Source organism: Schistocerca cancellata, chromosome 6, assembly GCF_023864275.1.
Source record: "Schistocerca cancellata isolate TAMUIC-IGC-003103 chromosome 6, iqSchCanc2.1, whole genome shotgun sequence".
Classification (NCBI taxonomy): domain Eukaryota; kingdom Metazoa; phylum Arthropoda; class Insecta; order Orthoptera; family Acrididae; genus Schistocerca; species Schistocerca cancellata.
Window position 1 is genome coordinate 13,171,951 of NC_064631.1, and position 21,901 is coordinate 13,193,851.

Below are 21,901 nucleotides of genomic sequence, written 5' to 3' on the forward strand. Positions count from 1 at the left end.
TCCTCATGCACCCTACAGCCCCGATCTCGCACCGTCGGATTTCCATATGTTTGGCCCAATGAAGGACGCAATCCGTGGGAGGCACTACGCGGATGATGAAGAAGTTATTGATGCAGTACGACATTGGCTCCGACATCGACCAGTGGAATGGTACCGTGCAGGCATACAGGCCCTCATTTCAAGGTGGCGTAAGGCCGTAGCATTGAATGGAGATTACGTTGAAAAATAGTGTTGTGTAGCTAAAAGATTGGGGAATAACCTGGTGTATTTCAATGCTGAATAAAACAACCCCTGTTTCAGAAAAAAATGTGTTGCATTACTTATTGAACTGCCCTCGTATATATGTATATATATATAACTGTCTTTTCTTGTCAACAATATTAGGTTATTCCCAAGAAGAAACAGCTTTCACTGAGTTAATACACGGCAGAAAAAGAACCTGCATTTGGATCGGACTTCCTTAAGTGTTGTGCAGAAAGGTGTGCAGTACAATGCTGCATCCATTTTCAATAAGCTACCACTCGAATTCAAAAATCTTAGCAGTAATCCACGCGCTTTCAAGTACTCAAAAATGCAAGAAATTTTACAATACCTAAACTAGATGTATGAAAATAAGTTGATCCTGCATGAAGCTCGTAAATATAATTCGCAAACAAACGCACTCGCCTTATCTGCAGCAGCAAAAAAATTCACACACATATATATTTAATGTATCGATTCTATCACGCAGCCAGATGGGTAACACATCTCACAGAAGGCTCTTTGGACGTACAGTCAATCAGACGCTTTATGTTCCTGAACATTAACATGACACTACCCAGTCTAATTCAGTGAGGCATGCATGTATATAGTGAACTAGAGGCTTTATATGTATGTTTTCACGTTTCGTCGTATAGAAACAGCTTATTGATGCAGTACGACGTTGGCTCCGACATCGACCAGTGGAATGGTACCGTGCAGGCATACAGGCCCTCATTTCAAGGTGGCGTAAGGCCGTAGCATTGAATGGAGATTACGTTGAAAAATAGTGTTGTGTAGCTAAAAGATTGGGGAATAACCTGGTGTATTTCAATGCTGAATAAAACAACCCCTGTTTCAGAAAAAAAATGTGTTGCATTACTTATTGAACTGCCCTCGTATATATGTATATATATAACTGTCTTTTCTTGTCAACAATATTAGGTTATTCCCAAGAAGAAACAGCTTTCACTGAGTTAATACACGGCAGAAAAAGAACCTGCATTTGGATCGGACTTCCTTAAGTGTTGTGCAGAAAGGTGTGCAGTACAATGCTGCATCCATTTTCAATAAGCTACCACTCGAATTCAAAAATCTTAGCAGTAATCCACGCGCTTTCAAGTACTCAAAAATGCAAGAAATTTTACAATACCTAAACTAGATGTATGAAAATAAGTTGATCCTGCATGAAGCTCGTAAATATAATTCGCAAACAAACGCACTCGCCTTATCTGCAGCAGCAAAAAAATTCACACACATATATATTTAATGTATCGATTCTATCACGCAGCCAGATGGGTAACACATCTCACAGAAGGCTCTTTGGACGTACAGTCAATCAGACGCTTTATGTTCCTGAACATTAACATGACACTACCCAGTCTAATTCAGTGAGGCATGCATGTATATAGTGGACTAGAGGCTTTATATGTATGTTTTCACGTTTCGTCGTATAGAAACAGCTTATTGATGCAGTACGACGTTGGCTCCGACATCGACCAGTGGAATGGTACCGTGCAGGCATACAGGCCCTCATTTCAAGGTGGCGTAAGGCCGTAGCATTGAATGGAGATTACGTTGAAAAATAGTGTTGTGTAGCTAAAAGATTGGGGAATAACCTGGTGTATTTCAATGCTGAATAAAACAACCCCTGTTTCAGAAAAAAAATGTGTTGCATTACTTATTGAACTGCCCTCGTATATATGTATATATATAACTGTCTTTTCTTGTCAACAATATTAGGTTATTCCCAAGAAGAAACAGCTTTCACTGAGTTAATACACGGCAGAAAAAGAACCTGCATTTGGATCGGACTTCCTTAAGTGTTGTGCAGAAAGGTGTGCAGTACAATGCTGCATCCATTTTCAATAAGCTACCACTCGAATTCAAAAATCTTAGCAGTAATCCACGCGCTTACAAGTACTCAAAAATGCAAGAAATTTTACAATACCTAAACTAGATGTATGAAAATAAGTTGATCCTGCATGAAGCTCGTAAATATAATTCGCAAACAAACGCACTCGCCTTATCTGCAGCAGCAAAAAAATTCACACACATATATATTTAATGTATCGATTCTATCACGCAGCCAGATGGGTAACACATCTCACAGAAGGCTCTTTGGACGTACAGTCAATCAGACGCTTTATGTTCCTGAACATTAACATGACACTACCCAGTCTAATTCAGTGAGGCATGCATGTATATAGTGGACTAGAGGTTTTATATGTATGTTTTCACGTTTCGTCGTATAGAAACAGCTTCACGTCTGCACTCGCAAGTCGCTGTCACTGCTACAAAATTTGCTGCCATCAGCCAACTATAGTCCTTGATAAATTTAAATATCTACGTGACCTCCTTCGTCGCCCAATGCCTGTCTCCCACTGAGAGTGCTTCATCTTTTTCCGCTTCCTACACAGATATTATCTCTTCTAAAGGCTATTCCTTAAGCTCCTCGCAGTACCCGCCTCCGCGGTGACTGCGTGGCGTTTTCGCGTCTGTCGAAAAGCTCAGCTCTGTTTCTTCCAGCAAATACGTGACTGAATCGTGACTTTCAACAGAAACAGTCTTATTATCTGTGCGGCATGTTCCTTTTCATTGTCATACCGGCTAAGCATCTCAGGTTGCAGAAAAACATAACAAGGAAGTGTCACTGTACAGAATTAAACGGTCAACTGGTCAATATGAAAGTCCCCCATGCTGGAGAGCCAGGCTCGACTTCCGGATCTGCCATGGATTTCTCATTGGAGGGAGGAGTGTACGAGGGTGCACCCAGTCCCGTGATGCCAACTGAGAAGTTACCCGTCTGGGAGGGCCGGCATCGAGGTCGGAACGTCGACAGTGACTGGCAGTGTGGCGTGCTGACGGTCTGCCCCTCCACACTGCATCTGTTGATGAGTCACCCAGCATAACAAGGTGATTAGTGCCCTGTCACGTGAGCTCCAAGGGCTGATCAAGGGGTTTGCTTCTTTATTTATTGCTACCTGCACTACATTCATTGGCGTTGGATATAACTGTGTCCATACTTTTATGCAGTGTTAAAATTTATATGGATTGGTAGTCCTCATCAGAATAATGATTTATTAATACGGTTAAAGAGCAGTTTATGAAAAACTGTCCCGTAACACTTGTGTTAGTGATTCTGAATCTTGAAGCTGCATTACCATAAAGCTTCATTGGCTTCTTTGATTGGCTTTGATCATTTAGTTCTGGCAAGTAATAAGAGGAAAATTCTGAAACTGGATTGAACTGTGTGACAAACACAGACACTACTGTACAGGTGAGAGTTACCGTAATTAACGTATCCAATGTCTTTTTACGTTATTTATGTGTTTCTTTCGTTCTTATCTGGAGAAGAGTAATTCAGGTGCGACAATTTTTGTGTAGTTATTTACTTATAAAATCATGAAATATTAGTGGGGCTAAAAATTTCAGATGTATGACGTTCTTTGATATCAAGTGATTTTTCAAAACGCCTCTGCCATGCGTTTGAAAGTTTATTCATTATTTCTCTTTCATTGGAAATTCCGGTGTTTCCATTTCCATGTTGTCTCAGTGGTTATTTAAACTGTTGCCACTGGTATTAGACAACTGCATACATTATAGATGGGTAATATTTACTGAGTGAAAATAGTTGTGTATCTGACATGTGCGTCAAAGGCTACCTATAAGAACCCTACCCCCACCCTCTTCCCCCGCTAGTTTGGCAACACCCTCGGTGCGCCTGCGCAACTTTCTTAAGCACTTTAAAAATGTTCCTGACCAGAGACAGCCATCGACACCCCATACCTAACTGGCGCTACGGCGCTGAACTACAGCCTGCCGAACAGATGTGAAATTTAAGGGTGCCAAAGGGGATGTCACGCCGGTGCATAGGAATTTGTGACTGACTGTCTCAGTACAGGGAGATTTTTAAAGTGCCCAACAAAGGTGATCGGATGATATGGAGGATTTCGTCGGAGGGTATTGAGGTACCCTTGCCCTTTTATTCAGCCATGCGTCAACGTGCGGCCACCATGACACTGTAAGAAAGCAAGAAGTAGAAGAGCTGCCAAAGTACGGACACAATTTGCTGCTTCAGATCACTTTCAAATGTCGTCGAATAGTTCCTAGTACTTCGAGTCTCTACAACAGAGCATGGGATACTGGCAGAAGTAAAGCTGTGAGGACCGGGCTTGAGTCGTGCTTCGGTAGCTCAGATGGTAGAGCACTTGCCCGCGAAAGGCAAAGGTCCCGAGTTCGAGTCTCGGTCGGGCACACAGTTTTAATCTGCCAGGAAGTTTCATATCAGCGCACACTCCGCTGCAGAGTGAAAATCTCATTCTGGATGCTATCATGATCAATAGGGTTAGGGCCCATTCAGTCCTCAGAAAAGTGTTGAAGCGTCCGGAGGAGGACTTCAGTATAAAAGAATGTCCTGTTGCTCATTATAATATCAACCGTCATCTTCGGCCGCAGCCCAGAGCATGGTGTTAACTACTTAATTTTTTCTGACTGGAGTCACGGTCAGCTGGACGTAAAATAGTTTGTCTGCGAGTATTTGGAAGGCGACCCTGCCACGTCTATGCGGTCTCCTGCTCGAAATTGTTACTGCTGTGAGAACTTCTGGCACGTGTTCCTGTCTGTCTACTGGTTGAGGCAGTGCGAGAACAAGAAAAATATAGGACAATCGTGATTCAAATTTCCGATAAATGTATTTCACAAACTCACTTTGTATCGTTGAGGACACGGCGCTAAATAACCAGTCTCTATATCGTCCCTAATGCCCAGCTGCTCGTTATAAACTTGATGCATGAACCTTCAAAAATTTTGTATGAATGCGTAGTGTCTGTTCTTTCGAGGGGGGGAAGAAAGAAAAGGGATCAGGCGATGAGTGAAAACGGGATTCGAACCGGGCACCTTCCACTTAGTATGCAGCCGCGTTGACCACTGTGCTACCCGCAACACGGAGTTCACCACAACTGCGGGGACTATGTCGGGGCGCCTCTCGGCTGGCCGACACTTTCATCTTCCGCCGCGTGACCACACTCCTGGCCACCTCCTCCATGCTCGCTGCTCTGAGATTGCCCCCAGGTACGTTACGCACTAAAGAAGATCAGATCCGTTGCACGTCTAAGTGAATCAGTCATATGAATGTGTAGGAAGTTGCACGCACGCATACACACACACACACACACACACACACACACACACACACACACACACAAAATTTGATGATCAGGCAGGTAGCCAGATTGACAAATTGCAACTAAAAGGAAAAAGCTTGGGTAAGAATGAAAATAATACAATAGATGGCTGATCGATGGGAGCCAGCCACTGTGCAGCAAAATAAAATTTCCATCCTACATGCTTAGACTGGAGTCCAGACGCTTCAAGAAATTTAAAAATCTTTACCACGCTCATCTCATCAGCCAGAATAGAGGGCACATCCCCACCGAAATTCACTACCCCCCGTTCATCATAATATAAGACGCACTCTCTCAAAAGGCGGTGGACGGTGATTTGCATAGCACAGGCGTCACTGAGTGGGGCACCCTACCACTACTACAGCAAGAAGCCGTGTGTCAGCGGACAGTGGCCAGTTCGAAGCCGAATGTCCGGCCTGAGGAATGCCGAGGCCGGATGATTGGCTTCAGCAGCAGCAGCTCCCTGTCCGTCAGTGCCAGTCCCTCCACTCCCACAACTGCACGCATGTCTGGCACGACAGAGAAATGAGAGCCTGCGTTGGAATGGCACTCTGTGTCACGTCATGTTCGCCGCAGGCCTCCTTGGTGGCTTGGTCCACTGGTTCATTTTCCCAAATTCCCACATGCCCCAGTATCCACCACAACAATACCTGTTGGAGAAGCACAGTTTACCATTTCCTGTACAGGGTATAAGTGGTGAAGTGAATCGGAAGATCACAAAATTTTTGGCCATGAATACGCCTTACCTGCTCAAGTGGTTTCAGGAAGGAAGGAAGAGTAGAATTTAACTTCTAGAAGACACTGCGGTCATTACAGACGAAGCACAAACTTGGATTGTGAAAGGATGAGAAAGGAAATCGACTGTTGAGCTGTTCAGAGGAACCGTCCCAGCATTCACCTAAAGCAATTTAGGGAAATAACCGAAAACCTAATTCGGCATGGCCGGAGAGGGATTGGAACCGAGGCCCTCCAGATTCCCCTGTGCACCACCTCCCTCGGTCGAGAGCCTTCAGAATGGCGTGGAGCTGAGCCACCACTTACGGCGAAACGAGCGCTGGCAGACAAGAGTCTCACTGTTCAAACAAATTTCAGGCTTGCAGCCGGTCGTCGTTCAATACGATATTTCAACTGGCATCCTGCCAGTTATCTTTAGGTGAGCCGTCGCAGACTGGCGAAAACGTTTTTTTTTTTTTCCTTCCTTTATTGTGATTTTAAAACCCGTAGAACAGGTAGGCAGGCAGCAGCACAATACGCCGCTCTTCAGCCAAACATAGGACAATGATAAAAACAGAGAAGATACATGACTTGGAACAAAACGGCGGGAAAAAAACAGTAGACACATGAACATAGAAAAAAACATGAAGCCGTTCATACTCGATGACAATCCACACTACAAACTGTTCACACGAAGCACAAACACTGAAGATGACGATAGCACTGGTGAACGATGGAGTGTGACGGTGAACACTGAACACTAAACACGACGGCACACACGAGACACTGATGGCGATGATCTCCGGCGCGCGAAAGTCCACGTAGCGTGTGCGAGTCTGGGGACCTGCCAAGAGGGGAAGAAGGGGGACTGGGAGGGAGAGGGGCGAACAAGGATGCCAATGGATGAGGAGATGGGGGGAGGAGGAGAGGAACAGGGGAGGGGAAGCCGGGGGGAGGCGAAAAGGTTTTCTTTTTTCTTTATTGTATTTCAATTCCCCATCGGGTCGGAAGGTCCTCCGTTCCGCAATATATAGCGTACTGTAACTGTTCTGCGCATGCGTCGAAAACTCGATAGATGGATCTCACTGCCCGCCGGCAGCGCCCTCGCTGGTGGAATAGCGCAACTCAGTCGCCCTCTGTGTTGCTGTTTGCCACGGCCGTCGACGCACTCTGTCGTCTTCGATTTGAGCAAATCGTGGAGACGATGGGATTCCATGCACTGTCCAGCTGGTAGCCGCTGTCACGGTTTAACAGATTTTCCGCCAGTCGTATTTCTACGGATTCTTTAATAATGGAGTCCCAGAAAGACGTTGCTGTGGACAAAATCGTTGTTTTCTCATACTCCATTGAATGTTCAGTAGAAATTCAAGTTTTCGACACATGCGCAGAATAGTTACAGTACGCTATATATTGCGTAACGGAGGACGTTTTCGCCAGTCTGCGACGGCTCACCTGAAGATGACTGGCAGGTGCCCAGTTGAAATATCGTGCGAAGTATTGAACGACGACCGGCTGCAAGCCCGAAATTTGTTTGAACAGTCAATTCGCAAGGAAAATTTTAAAATTCACAAGAGTCTCACTGCCGCGGAATGTTAAGATGCGATCACCTGATGCTCTGAAAAACACGGGAGGAGACAGCCTACCTTCTAGGCTGTCACCGCCAGCGGCTGAATCCACAGTTGTAAGGACGTAGATGATGAAGTGGAGCATGTAAATTTATTAGATGTTGAATACATGAGGGAAATTTTGTTGGAAGGGAATCACGACACTGTCCAAACTATTGCACAGCCTGTTCTCTCTATTAATGTTGATAGTGTTGTTTTATCACGAGTTCTCGCTAGTGGAGCTCGGGTGTCTGTGTTGAGTGAAGGAATGGGTTACTTTCCAATTTTACCCTTGCAACGCACAAAAATGGGGTAATTCTGTGAAAAAGTGTGGAACTGAAAAGGCAAGCTATAGTTGAATTTCATGTTAGGGACGTATGTTTACTACAAATTCCCTTATTGAGTCGATGGTGGCCACAGAAGCGATACTAGGTGTCATTTTGACATCACACCAGGTGAACTCGGGATGTGGTGAGGTAAGGTTGAATGTTGAAGGTGCCTCTGTAAGGTTAAATTTTACTGACTCTTCACTGGCAGACGTAATATCTACCCAGTGTCCCAAATTTCTTGCACAATCCGAATTACCACCTGAGCCAAAATCTTTTGTTACTGATGGGAATGTTTAGGCAATGTTGCGGATGCAAGATAAATGGTTGTGTTGTACTGAGTGGTATTCTGTTGTGCATTTTGGTCTGATAAGTCTTTCTCCGTTTTATATTGCGATGCGCATCCTAGGTGTGTTTTTTTGGACTGTAGTTACGGAATAAGAAGTAAGAAGCCTCTCCGCACAGTCGTCGAGGAAGTTTGAAACGAGTCACGTTAGCAGCGCTACACATCGCTCTCCACATGCGTTTAGCGCGTGGTGCCATCCCCAGAGATCAGCCCCATAGTCGATGCTAGGCCGCTGTGTACTGCGCTCTTTGAGTTGACGTGCGGGGCAGGCGACAACAATATTTTCAAGCAGTTTTTACGCTCAATCATAGGAAGTGTGGAGCTCGAAAACGTTGGGACTTCCGTTCCAGTGTGTGGGGAAGAATGACGCAGATCTTGATGTCTGTGGTTTTCTCCTCTGAGTTCTAGTCATGCTATTTCTATGCAATGTTTTGCGGATTAAGCGCTTGTATATTCTTTGAATGGCTTTTTACATGAGGCGATCATTCGATATTTGAACAACTGCACGTGTATAGAGTCTAGCTACCCTCTTTCAAATTTAAATTCTCGCTTGCAGACTATCTTTTGTGAAGACGTTCTTTCGATTAATCGAGAGGACGTTCCATGAGATTGCTTTGTGAGGGTTTTTAGAGATCACGTTACTTAAATTTTTTTTTTCTATGTGTGTAGAACCCCACTTGTTTGTTTAGCTGTGTTCGTGCCTATTGGCTTCTGTCTCGGGTTCTTCGGCCGACGTTCATCTAATGATTTTTCTGACGTTTCGCCAGCACGAGTGGCTGGCATTGTCAAAGCTTCACCCTCCATTGCCGGTGGTGAACTGGAGCCGAGCTCGCGGCCGAAGACTATATGTACCTGGCCCGCCAACGTCCGAGGGCTTCTCCGCGGTCATTTCCGACGCAATATACTGCCGATTTTGTCCGTCACTCTGGGAATGTATGGCAGAAAGCCCGTACCCGACATTTCTTTTTCTGGTTCCTTACTTCGCCGCGTGTTTGGCTCTGTTACACTTCTAATGTAATTTGTGGAGTACCCATTGCTCCTCAGAACAGTTTCCAGTTGTTGCATTTCTCGTTTGAGGTGTTGAGGCTCACATATTCGTCCAACACGGCGTAAAGACGATTTTCAAACCGACAAGGAAGATCAAAGAGTGTCTTAGATCGGCGAAGGAGAAAAGAGATCCACTTGCAATGTCGGGAATATACCGTACACCATGCACGTGCGGAAAAGTTTATGTCGGAATGACTGGACGATCAATTAACATCAGGATCCAAGAGCATAAGCGACACTGCAGGTTGGGGCAGGTGGAGAAATCGGCCGTGGCAGAGCACGCACTGAATGAGACCGACCACGTAATAAAATTCGCCGACGCGGAAGTTCTGGCTGTAGAGAAGCACTATCACACGCGCTTGTTCAGAGAAGCTGTAGAAATACAAAAACACGCGAACAGTTTGAACAAGAAAGAGTAAAGCCTTAAGGTAAACGGATCCTGGCTTCCCGTACTGCAGCGAACGACCGTCACAGGTAGCAAGAGGAGAACCGCCCTGGAAATGACGGCGGAGAAGCCCTCGGACGTTGGCGCGCCAGGTACATATAGTCTGCGCCCGCGAGCTCGGCTCCAGTTCACCACCGGCAATGGAGGGTGAAGCTTTGACAATGCCAGCCACTCGTGCTGGCGAAACGTCAGAAAAATCATTAGATGAACGTCGGCCGGAGAACCCGAGACAGAAGCCAATAGGCAGTTTGTCAACAAGTGGCCACAAAGCCTTAACAATTTTGAACAAATTACTGTTGGTAAATTGCTCTTTTTCTTTTAATTTCCCTGTATGACGCTGAATTTTTGTAGTATTGCCAGTTCTGAACTGTGATTCCTGTGCAGTTGATGTCATATCTTTTGCTCAACACCGAGAGTATCATCGGCGCCCCACGTGTTAAGTGCTTGCTTAAAAAATAGATGTCTGGAAATTACTCTCGGCTCAACGACAGATTTTCCCCGTATAGTAGTAATATGTTCTCACTTTTCAACACCTTGACCATATGAATCTCTTCTCTGCCTTGAGTATTCTAAGAACATAAATTTATTTCCCAATCATCCCTTTGTTACATCCTCCCTTAGCAACAAAGCGAAGTTTCTTTTGTGTTTCCTTTTTGTAATTTTTACGTCTGTTAAGATGAGTTCAGCGACCTGGGACCACGTTCAGCACAAACCCTTACGTGTAAGACTGAAGACGAATATAGGTGGGACCGTGTGAAGGTAATCAAAAAACATATCAGTGCTTCAAGTTTCTGTGAGCCGTATACAAACCAGTGACAACACTCATGACCCAAAACGTTATACCACCTTCTTAACAGCTTGTTTGTCCATCTTTGTAACGATATAACGTTGCTGATTCTAAGTGTAAGTGATCTGACTACTTACTGTTAGGTTTGTGGACGTACGTGACATTACATGTATACGTACAGATCATGTAATTCGGGTAAATAACAGGCCACTCATTTGCATACGGCATGATGGCACCCAATAGCGATCCAGATGGGTTCAATAGGTTCAATAGGAATTTCGTCCCCGAGATATCAACATGACTTCACTATAATGTTCCTCAAACCACTGTAATACGGTTCTGGCTCCGAGACACGGACAATTATACTGCCGAAAGATGACATCGCCGTCGGGGAAGATATCTAGCTTGAAGGGATGCAGGTGGTTCGCTCCTGTCAGCGTGTCTTCGTTCACTACCACAGGCTACATGCAGGCGCAGGAGAATGTCCCCAATAGCATAATACTGCTCACACCAGGCTGCGTCGGTGGTGCGCTGCACGTTTGAGGCGCCTTTCACATCGATGACGGCGTTTGCGAAGACAACTGTCGACCCAGGGTAGCAAAAATGTTATTTACGTGTTACACTGATCCACGGTCGAAGCCCAATGGTCCTATGTGCACTGCAATCGTAACTGACGCTTTAGTTGGGTCAACATGTGAACAAGTGGGGGTGGTCTGGTGCGGAATTCCTTTTTCAACAATGTACGGTGTACTCCGAAACACCTGTACGTGCACCAGCATTGTGCAGAGATCACATAGATCAAGATCCATCCTACTTTACAGGGCAGGCGAAGCTCCGAGCTGTGAAGACTCGTGGACGTCCAATCACTTAGCGCCCAGTGGTAGCTTCACTGTCCTACTTCTTCCTGTAGATGTTCACGACAGCAGCAAGACAACATTCCACTAGCTTTGCCGTTTTCGAGATACTCGTTCACGGCTCTGCGTAATAATAACCTTCCCTTCGTCAAAGTCGCTTATGTCAATGGATTTCGCCATTTGCAGCCCAGATCTTCGCTAGGGTGATCTTCCGTCCGTGCGTGCGTCGCTTACATATTTTTGTTACAGCGTCACATGCCTGCAACGACACCATGCGGCTTCCGAGGACGCGGTGGGCAGTGCTCATTATGTTCTGGCTTATTATTGTTCGTTGTTAGCGTCATCGTATGCGCATATTCTTACGAGTTATTCGTTTATGTGGTTCGTGACCTAATACAAACATGACTGTACAAAAAGTCACCTATTTTCAATAGAGTACAGGCATGGATTGTATACCTACAAGGCTTGAAACTTTAAATAAGTTATTTCGTACAGAGTCCACTCTGCCTAGAACAAGGCCAGTTCAGTTAGTGAATCGTATAGTAAAAGAAGCAACTGAGATTCTTTTCGCTACTTCTGCTATGATTATAACCTAATTCATTACAAATTGTGAGCTACAAATCCTGTGTCTACAACAGCCAGGGCACTTGAGTTACTACACTGATCAGTCAGAACATTACGACCACATACCTAACACCCGGTTTGTCCACATTTAGCACGGATAAAACTGGCGACGCGGAATGGTATGGAAGCAATGAGGACCCATTTGGTCGCTGGACGGAGATGGTATCACAACTGCACAGACAAGTCATCTAATTGCAGTAAATTGCTGGGAGGGGTAATGAGTTCGGACGCAACATTCAAGATCTGTCGATAGGGCTCGGATGTGGTGAGCTGAGGGGGCCATCAATTAAAAGTCACCACTGCATTCCTCGAGCCTCACCATCACAATCCTAGCTTTGTGATATGGGACATGATGTTGCTGAAGAATGCCACTGCCATGTACGATACTCCTTGGTCTCCGTCCTGCCGTGTAGGACCTCCACCGCACCCATGCATGCCCACGTTTATGTTCCTCAGAGCAAAACTGAACCGCCACCGACCTGCTCCATCCCGCAGTTCCGGTGTCAGAGAGCTGTTCCCCTAGAACACAACGGCATTCCTGCACTCCCATTGCCATGATAAAGTAGGTATCAGAATTCAACAGACCATGTAACGCTCTGTCAATGCGCCAGTATCCAGTGCCAATAGTCGCATGCCCATTTCAGTCGCAGTTGTCGATGTCTTAGTGTTAACATCTTCAAATGCGTGGGTGGCTGACTCTGAAGGCCCATCTTTAGGAGTGTTTGGTCCACTGTGTGTTTAGACACACTTTTATTCTGCCCACCATTAAAGTTTGATGTTCGTTCCTCCACAGATCGCCACCTGTTCTGTTTTACTAGCCAGCCTAGTTACCGCGTCCGACAAACGCAACGAGGAGTGGCCGCCCAACCACATAATGTCAGGAAGTGATTTCAGCTTGGTTTCACAACGTGTTGAAGACACTCACCACGGCACTCCGGCCATCACAGTATGCCCTCGGTCAAACTCAGATATATCGTGCGCCTTCCGCATTTTACACAGAGAGAGGACGCTCACTTATACTACATGCACAGCGTGTGTGACTGATTAGCGGTCATCTCTCGCCACGAGACGCTGCTACATCCTGGATGGGTTTATATCGATGATAGGTCGGTGGTCGTAATGTTCTGGTTGATCAGTATAATTCATAAGTTGAAGGATGTCTGTCTTAAAAAGAACATGTCGAAAACATTGACAAGAACGAGAAACAGGATGGTAGGACATGAGGTATTGGTGACGAGTCGTGTCGAATCAGAAAAGAAAATGCTGCACACGCAGTGTGTAGACCGTATCGTGGCTTGACTACTGTGCGTTGGTGCGAGGCAGAGTGGCGCGCGCTGCTGCCGCTGCCGCCGCCGCCTCACCGTGTGCTCTCCCAGGTTGCGGACGCGGCAGTGCAGGAAGGCGGTGCCGCCCAGCTGTGCCGTCACGTTCGTCACCAGGTTGGAGTCGAACTCAGGGTCCGGCGGCCCCGGGGGCGGCCGCGCGGCCGGCGCAGCCGTGCTCTGCGCCTCCGGGAAGAAGTCGCCTGCGGGCAGACGGGGGTCGCGTCCACAGTGGCGTAACGCCGCTGCACTCTTAACGAGTCAGAGGTACCTCTAAAGTAGACTCCTGATCACAGTCTTACATCTCGCAGATCGACTTAAATCATTAAGCCTCTCGCATACTTTCAACTTTTGAGTAAAATATATTTGTCTCTCGACGGAAAATATTTCTATGGCTCAACTGAGTCACCCCTGCTATTCACAACTCACACTTTCAAAAACAGAAATCCAGAAGATCCCAAATCGAAGAAACTTTAACGTGTGCATGCAAACATAGCGAAAAAAGACTACACAGAAAGAGATTACAGATAATGCTGACACAGATAGTGTAGGTTACATTTCGAACTCAGAATTAGGTACTCACACAAGTTACTTGCTGAGGAGTATTCATTTTTTGTCGCTTAACATTGGGAACGATTTACACACTACACGAAAATGAGCGTTTCTGCTCTTGATCTTGCAAGCCACAATATGATCGACACTGTCAAAACTACTAAACTGAACATTTATTTACACTTAATTACAAAATTTTCTCAAGTTCACAGAACACTAGGTATATTGCCTCACAGACTGCATAGGAGTGATGAAGAATCTTGTTTTGAAAACAGAAATGGATCCCAGAGTTTCATTCGACAGGGAGGACCCTACTGAATGTGATTCTTCTTCACCAAGCTGAACACATGCTCGCACTCAGTACTGCTGTGCGGTAGAGTCAAAACAGAAAGCATTAGTCTGTCTAACCTATCGTACTTAGGAGCACCATCAGCTCCACGAATGCTCATCAAGGGAGCCCACTTGGTTTCACCTGTCAAGTTCTCTCTCTCAACAGTAGCACAGTCATCAACCTGCAAAATGAATCAGTTTTCCTACTCTGTCCTTAATTTTCGTATTGGAGAGGTCTGTAACTGATTTAATATGATTTATTAATTCAGTTGTTCCGCCGTAAGCAACGTTTATATCACACGAACACATGGAACAGAAGATGAATGGTTTATCTTTCCCTGATCGCATAATACACGGAAATTCAGCAGAATATGCATCCCTGAAAGACTAATGAAATCGTTTCTTAGTTGAACTTATTACGAAAACACTAAATCGCACAAAAATACGTCACACAGTAGCACGAATACTACAACACACAGCAAGCACCGCATAAAACCAAGCATAAACAAATTTTTCCGCTAACATGCATTCGAAGCATAAAGAGAATGCAGCAATAAACTGTGAGATGTGATTATTCATAGAACGTTCCATCGACTTTCGCCTGCAGTGATTAAAATACATAGAGTTAATGACAAAATCGCAGCGATATTCTGGGAGAAGGGATTATCTATAATATTATCGGTTTACTTTCCGTCACCTCCCCCTATGAACCACGGACCTTGCCGTTGGTGGGGAGGCTTGTGTGCCTCAGCGATACAGATAGCTGCACCGTAGGTGCAACCACAATGGAGGGGTATCTGTTGAGAGGCCAGACAAACGTGTGGTTCCTGAAGAGGGGCAGCAGCCTTTTCAGTAGTTGCAAGGGCAACAGTCTGGATGATTGACGGATCTGGAGCGTGGAATGTCAGATCACTTAATCGGGCAGGTAGGTTAGAAAATTTAAAAACGGAAATGGATAGGTTAAAGTTAGATATAGTGGGAAGTTGTGAAGTTCGGTGGCAGGAGGAATAAGACTTCTGGTCAGGTGCCTACAGGGTTATAAACACAAAATCAAATAGGGGTAATGCAGGAGTAGGTTTAATAATGAATAGGAAAATAGGAATGCGGGTAAGCTACTACAAACAGCATAGTGAACGCATTATTGTGGCCAAGATAGATACGAAGCCCACACCTACTACAGTAGTACAAGTTTATATGCCAACTAGCTCTGCAGATGACGAAGAAATTGAAGAAATGTATGATGAAATAAAAGAAATTATTCAGATAGTGAAGGGTGACGAAAATTTAATAGTCATGGGTGACTGGAATTCGGTAGTAGGAAAAGGGAGAGAAGGAAACGTAGTAGGTGAATATGGATTGGGGCTAAGAAATGAAAGAGGAAGCTGCCTGGTAGAATTTTGCACAGAGCACAACTTAATCATAGCTAACACTTGGTTTAAGAATCATGAAAGAAGGTTGTATACATGGAAGAACCCTGCAGATACTAAAAGGTATCAGATAGATTATATAATGGTAAGACAGAGATTTAGGAACCAGGTTTTAAATTGTAAGACATTTCCAGGGGCAGATGTGGACTCTGACCACAATCTATTGGTTATGACCTGTAGATTAAAACTGAAGAAACTGCAAAAAGGTGGGAATGTAAGGAGATGGGACCTGGATAAAAGAACCAGAGGTTGTACAGAGTTTCAGGGAGAGCATAAGGGAACAATTGACAGGAATGGGGGAAAGAAATACAGTAGAAGAAGAATGGGTAGCTCTAAGGGATGAAGTAGTGAAGGCAGCAGAGGATCAAGTAGGTAGAAAGACGAGGGCTACAAGAAATCCTTGGGTAACAGAAGAAATATTGAATTTAATTGATGAAAGGAGAAAATATAAAAATGCAGTAAATGAAGCTGGCAAAAAGGAATACAAACGTCTCAAAAATTTGTATGGAGTGTAGCCATGTATGGAAGTGAAACATGGACGATAAATAGTTTGGACAAGAAGAGAATAGAAGCTTTCGAAATGTGGAGCTACAGAAGAATGCTGAAGAGTAGATGGGTAAATCACATAACTAATGAGGAGGTATTGAATAGGATGGGGGAGAAGAGAAGTTTGTGGCACAACTTGACCAGAAGAAGGGATCGGTTGGTAGGACATGTTCTGAGCCATCAAGGGATCACCAATATAGTATTGGACGGCAGCGTGGAGGGTAAAAATCGTTGAGGGAGACCAAGAGATGAATACACTAAACAGATTCAGAAGGATGTAGGTTGCAGTAGGTACTGGGAGATGAAGAAGCTTGTACAGGATAGAGTAGCATGGAGAGCTGCATCAAACCAGTCTCAGGACTGAAGACCACAACAAACAACAACTTTCCGTCGAATTTCAAACACTCGCATATAGACTAACAGCTATTATCTAAGAGTCAAAACTGAAATGCGATATGAATGCAGTGGGCGGGGAAAAGCCAGCGAGTTGAACATCCGAAAAAAAAACGATGTTCATCCGGAAAACCGGGAGACTACCCCAAAATCCGGAAGTCTTCCGGGAAAACCGGAAAACTTGGGAGGTATGGTTACCACTCCACCACAGTTTCCTGTTCCCAATTATTACCACGCGGCAGACAACGTGGTTTCTGCACAGGTCCAATATTCGTCTGTATTCCACACAAATATCACGATGTCACGCACGTATCAAACTTGCTCACGTAATTGAGAAGAAATACCACTAGTGTCATATCAGTACCCAAGAGGTTCCAGAAAATCATTGTGAAATATTTTAAATGATCTGAAAACTAAGTTTTAATAGGGAAGTACGCTGGGATGTAGGATTATTGCGTTGAAATATTCATTGAAGCAGAATTGAGAAATTTGAAATTTTCACCATTGAAGTTAAGACATTTAGTCGTAACAAAGTATTGGACCTTTGTGTAATACAGATGTCCGCGGTTTGGGAATTAAACAATTCGGTGTCAGCCATGTCTCCTTTAGTCATTTTGAAAGCGATAACTATGCTGCTATGCAGAACATTTTCAAGTTTAGAAGAAGAGTGAAATATTTTGGATCGAAATCTATAAGGACAAGCTTCACAGCCTGAAGCCTGGGTGTCAAACGGCGACCAGAGCCACGAGTGGAGAAGCATTCCTGACTGCTCAGCACGCCTGCACAGGGCACCCAGCGCCTAGTACTCAGAATGCTCTGCTGCAGTTGCTGTGGTCAGAGCATTTGCAACACTTCATTGATTCCAGCTGTTTTAGGGCGGTTGTTTTTCATATCGTGTTCTAACAGCTGCCTTACTTGGAAGCGTGATACCTGTGGCTCGCATCAGCACTTTTCATGTTCGACGTTTTGAAGATCTTCTCTAACTTTACAGGTATCAATAGCGAACGGCCTCCTTTCTCATCTCGTTAAAAATGTTGATAGGAGTGTACAGAGAATGTCGGGACCTGTAGCTGCTACCAATGATCCAAGATCATCAGCACAAAGACAGGGTGTGCCTCGGTTCAGGGCAGGAACCACCAGACACCCAGAGGCGGAGCCTGACGGTCTGTGCGTGCTGCTGTCTTCCAGCAGCAGTCTGTGTCAAACACAGGACATCCACGCTGTTTCTTTATGGTTCATCTATATTTTTTTAATAATTTTTTGCATAAAAAATTTGGGTTGTTGGTACTATATTTTCTGTATATTAATGTGTTATATACTGGAGGCTGAAGTTCTTTGCATTGTATGTGAGTAATGTATGTAAAATACTACGTAAATTGTTTATTATGTAAAATAATTTTCTGATGACCGAGCGAGGTGGCGCAGTGGTTAGACACTGGACTCGCATTCGGGAGGACGACGGTCCGGCCATCCTGATTTAGGTTTTCCGTGATTTCCCTAAATCGCTCCAGGCAAATGCCGGGATGGTTCCTTTCAAAGGGCACGGCCGACTTCCTTCCACGTCCTTCCGTATTCCGATGAGACCGATGACCTCGCTGTCTGGTCTCTTTCCCCAAAACAACCAACCAACCAATTTTCTGATGACATTTTCTATTTAAAAATAATTATGTGTATAAACTGTTCATGTTGATGTAAATTTGATTATTGTAAAAAATGGTCACGCTTAGGAACAATTTAAGAAATAGGTGTTACGTAAATGCCAGTGTGCTTTTGTTTGAAGCGAAAGTGGAAAAGGTGGCAAGGGCGGATTGGCTCGCTACCTAGAGCAAGCGCGGGAAGTAAGTCACACAGTCCGTAGGCAGCAGTGATTGTGGCAAGCAGGGGAAGCTCTGCCAGAAAATTTCCACAAATATCCTCGGATGAAGACTGCAAATGGCTTACGTCATAGCTGCGAGTTTGTGGGCTACTGGATGTAAAATTGAACGACGCCAAGAAGAGACATTGAGCCCATACCGTATGATACATGCAGGCTGTGCTGTGGGTAGTGTGGCCGTCATAATTGTTCTCCACACCCAAGCCTACAGACACCAGATAAGGCTTTTTTGGTATTTTACTTTTGTACACCTTCAACCATTAATGTAAATTGCGTTTTATGAGTAAATAACCATTCTTTAAGTTTTAAGAAACTGGTTCACCCTGTTAATTCATTTTAATCGCACATCTTTTTGGGGTCCTTCCTGGTGTTGATTATTCCGAGTCTCCTCAAAAATGTTTCAAATGGCTGTGAGGACTATGGGACTTAACATCTGAAGTCATCAGCACCCTCGACTTAGTACTACGTAAGCTAACTAAATTAATGACATCACATACATCCATTCCCGAGGCAGGATTCGAACCTGCGACCGTAGCAACCGTGTGGTTCCGGACTGAAGCGCCTACAACCGCTTCGCAACAGCGGCCGGACAGAGTATCCTGTTTTACAGACTTATGAAGTGCCAAGCTAATATAAAAAAATTAAATTTGTTTGGGTAAAAGGTTGTCTTAGTTGTTTCACTGAAAGGCGTAATGAGAATTTTAGAGTAATAACACGTCCATGCTTTAGTTAATTACAGAGGAGTAAGGTGAAACTGTTCTTGTTTTATAAGTTTTGTTGATAATTGTAAAGTGTTGTAGTAAAAGTTTAATTGTATAAAATTTAATCAGAGTGAAGTCAAGTTATTACAATCTGTTAAATGACTATACATAGTTCCAAGAGTAATAGCTTTTGAAAGTAAATTCCTGCAAGAAAGAGGTTTTCTTGAAGTGAAAAATGCGTGTGCTTTAGTGTCTAAGTATTTTAGTATTTAATATTGTTAGTTCTGGAAAATGCTTTTCTGAAGGTCTGCACCGGCCAATTTTTTTTACCATTCTTGATCTACTGCCCTTTTTCTCATTTAAACACGTAATGTATAAGGGTGTAGCAGTAAAAAATTCCAGTGTCTGCAGCAGCATTATTTACGTGGATTAATATTTATTTGTGAAAGGAACTTAAACAGTAGCAAGAAAGTAGGCAAAACTTATATTTCTGCTTTTCCAATATTTCACTGTTTCATTGCCTGATTAGGTTGGCGAACGTTAGCACATATTTTAAACCACTAAACGAACTTGGAACTGAGTTGTCCTAGCTTCAATATAGTACTATTCACACTGCATTTCCTTCTAACCGCTGGGTAAGATCTTAGGAAAAGAATTGAATAGTCTGATTTACTTATCCATTACACACAACACAAGTCAAATGCTGTAATAATCCTGTTGATTAGCTTTTCCTATTAACAAGACTATCCTACCAGAGCGTACTTTATTTGGAAACTCAACTAAATTTAGTGAGAGGGTTATACGTGGCAACATAGAGACATGATTTTCCGTTACTTAGGTGAAAGCATATAAAATTACAACAGTAGTGGTAGGGTTATACATTCTCCTGGTTTCACTGCTGAATACTTCTGATGCACATCAAATGAGTTCGTACCACACATCTATTTATCAACGCAGTTCTGCAGCCTGTCCCACATTTGTCTTCTAGAGTGACATAGATGTACTTTAACGCAGTTCTACAGATCATGAATTTCTTAGAACTGATCTGAAAATCAGAGGATCCCAGTTTATTTTGGCTTCCAGACTCAGCTGATATGGTTGCGACAGCAGATATGTGGACTAAAAAGGACCCTAGGCTTGTGTAGCAGCAGCATTCTCAGTCCTGTTGATCTGGTGTCAAAGCTCTCTCTGTTCGTCGACATCTTCTTATATGGGGAAAGTTCATTTGATTCCCGTGGAGTGTCTACTTTTCTGACATGATGCAATCTGGGCACACCTGAGATGTTTAATGTGAATCTCTCCCGTCTTGTCTCGATCCCTGTCTGATCCTTAGCCAAGAGAGTGCACTTATCACGTCTGTAGCCGGAGACCGAAACTGCAGCTGTCTTATAACATTCATTAGCGTCACACTTCTCGTTTCGTTGCTGAAATGTCGATAGAGTGTTCCATATATTTTTTGGAACCTACTGAGTTGTTTGCCTTAACCCATCTTCACGCTGATGGTTGATATGGACTACAGGATATTAGTAATGTGACGGGCTAATGGATCTTTTCATTCACAAATACTTTCGATTTGGCTGGTTCTCTCCGTTTCGCAGTCTGTGTCTACAGGTAGTGACTGTATTTACTACACAACTCCTGTACAATGAACACTGACTTATAATTTTATCTTCATTATGCTACCAGCCAATAGCAACACTTCATGTGCCAACATGGTTGGGAATGAAATATAATTTTTCACTTTCTTACAATACTGTCCAAAGCAATGGTTGAGTTACATGATAAAACCATACGACACTCATGCGCTCGTCTGGATAGACTCTGTAATCTTCGGACAATATTTGCTATCACTGATATGCTGGTAAAAGAGTTCGTGCAACGCTGACGACAAACTGGGTATTTTCTGTCACCTTTAGAGAGTTTCATAAAGATTCTCTGCCAGTCATTTAGAAAGCTTTTTCCATTACTTTAAAATCCAAAACAGAAGCGTAAGTTCTACGATTCAATTTGCTCTCTTTCTCCATTAATTTGTTAACACATTTTTTAAGGAGAAGTGTGTTTCCCTGATATCGCTAATGTTCTTATAGAGGTGTTTAAAACCCTTATTTTCAGTTACCTACTGTTGACTGAGAACATTCTAAAAATAAAATCTCAACCTGCTCGATGTGAGGGTGGTGGGGGGAGGGGGGGTAGCGGAGGGGTGCTAAACGATTAGTGTGCACATCTCATGTTTTTATAGAATAATTCGAAAACGGCTGCTTCTAGCGAAATTACTTTTTTCCTATGCCGGAGGACAGAATAACATCAGATATTAAAAACAGTGTTTTAATGTTATAAAATGAATGTTCTTGTTAAATGAAGTGGGTGAGGAACAAATATTAAATGTGCGTACCACATGTAAGTGCAGTAGAACCCTATCATGAGATATGTGATATTCTGGGTATATGATGGAGTAGAGAACTTGGGGAAGGGAGTGGGGGTGGTGATTGAGGGCAAGTCACCCGACTGCGGTCGTGCACTTCATTCCTTCATAGGCCTGCTAACTGAAGATCGAGCAGGCGATTCAGCACTCTCTCTATCCCACTAC

The 21,901-nt window shown here is 43.9% G+C and overlaps 1 protein-coding gene across 1 annotated transcript in view; it reads right to left on the reverse strand.

Moving 5' to 3' along the window:
• The window catches only part of LOC126191123 (uncharacterized), a 96,340-nt gene that overhangs the window by 57,410 nt on the left and 17,029 nt on the right, over positions 1-21,901 (reverse strand). Inside the window, exon 3 of the mRNA XM_049931870.1 lies at positions 13,532-13,695. Coding sequence (XP_049787827.1) covers positions 13,532-13,695 — 164 coding nt within the window. The remainder of the gene's footprint in view (positions 1-13,531; positions 13,696-21,901) is intronic.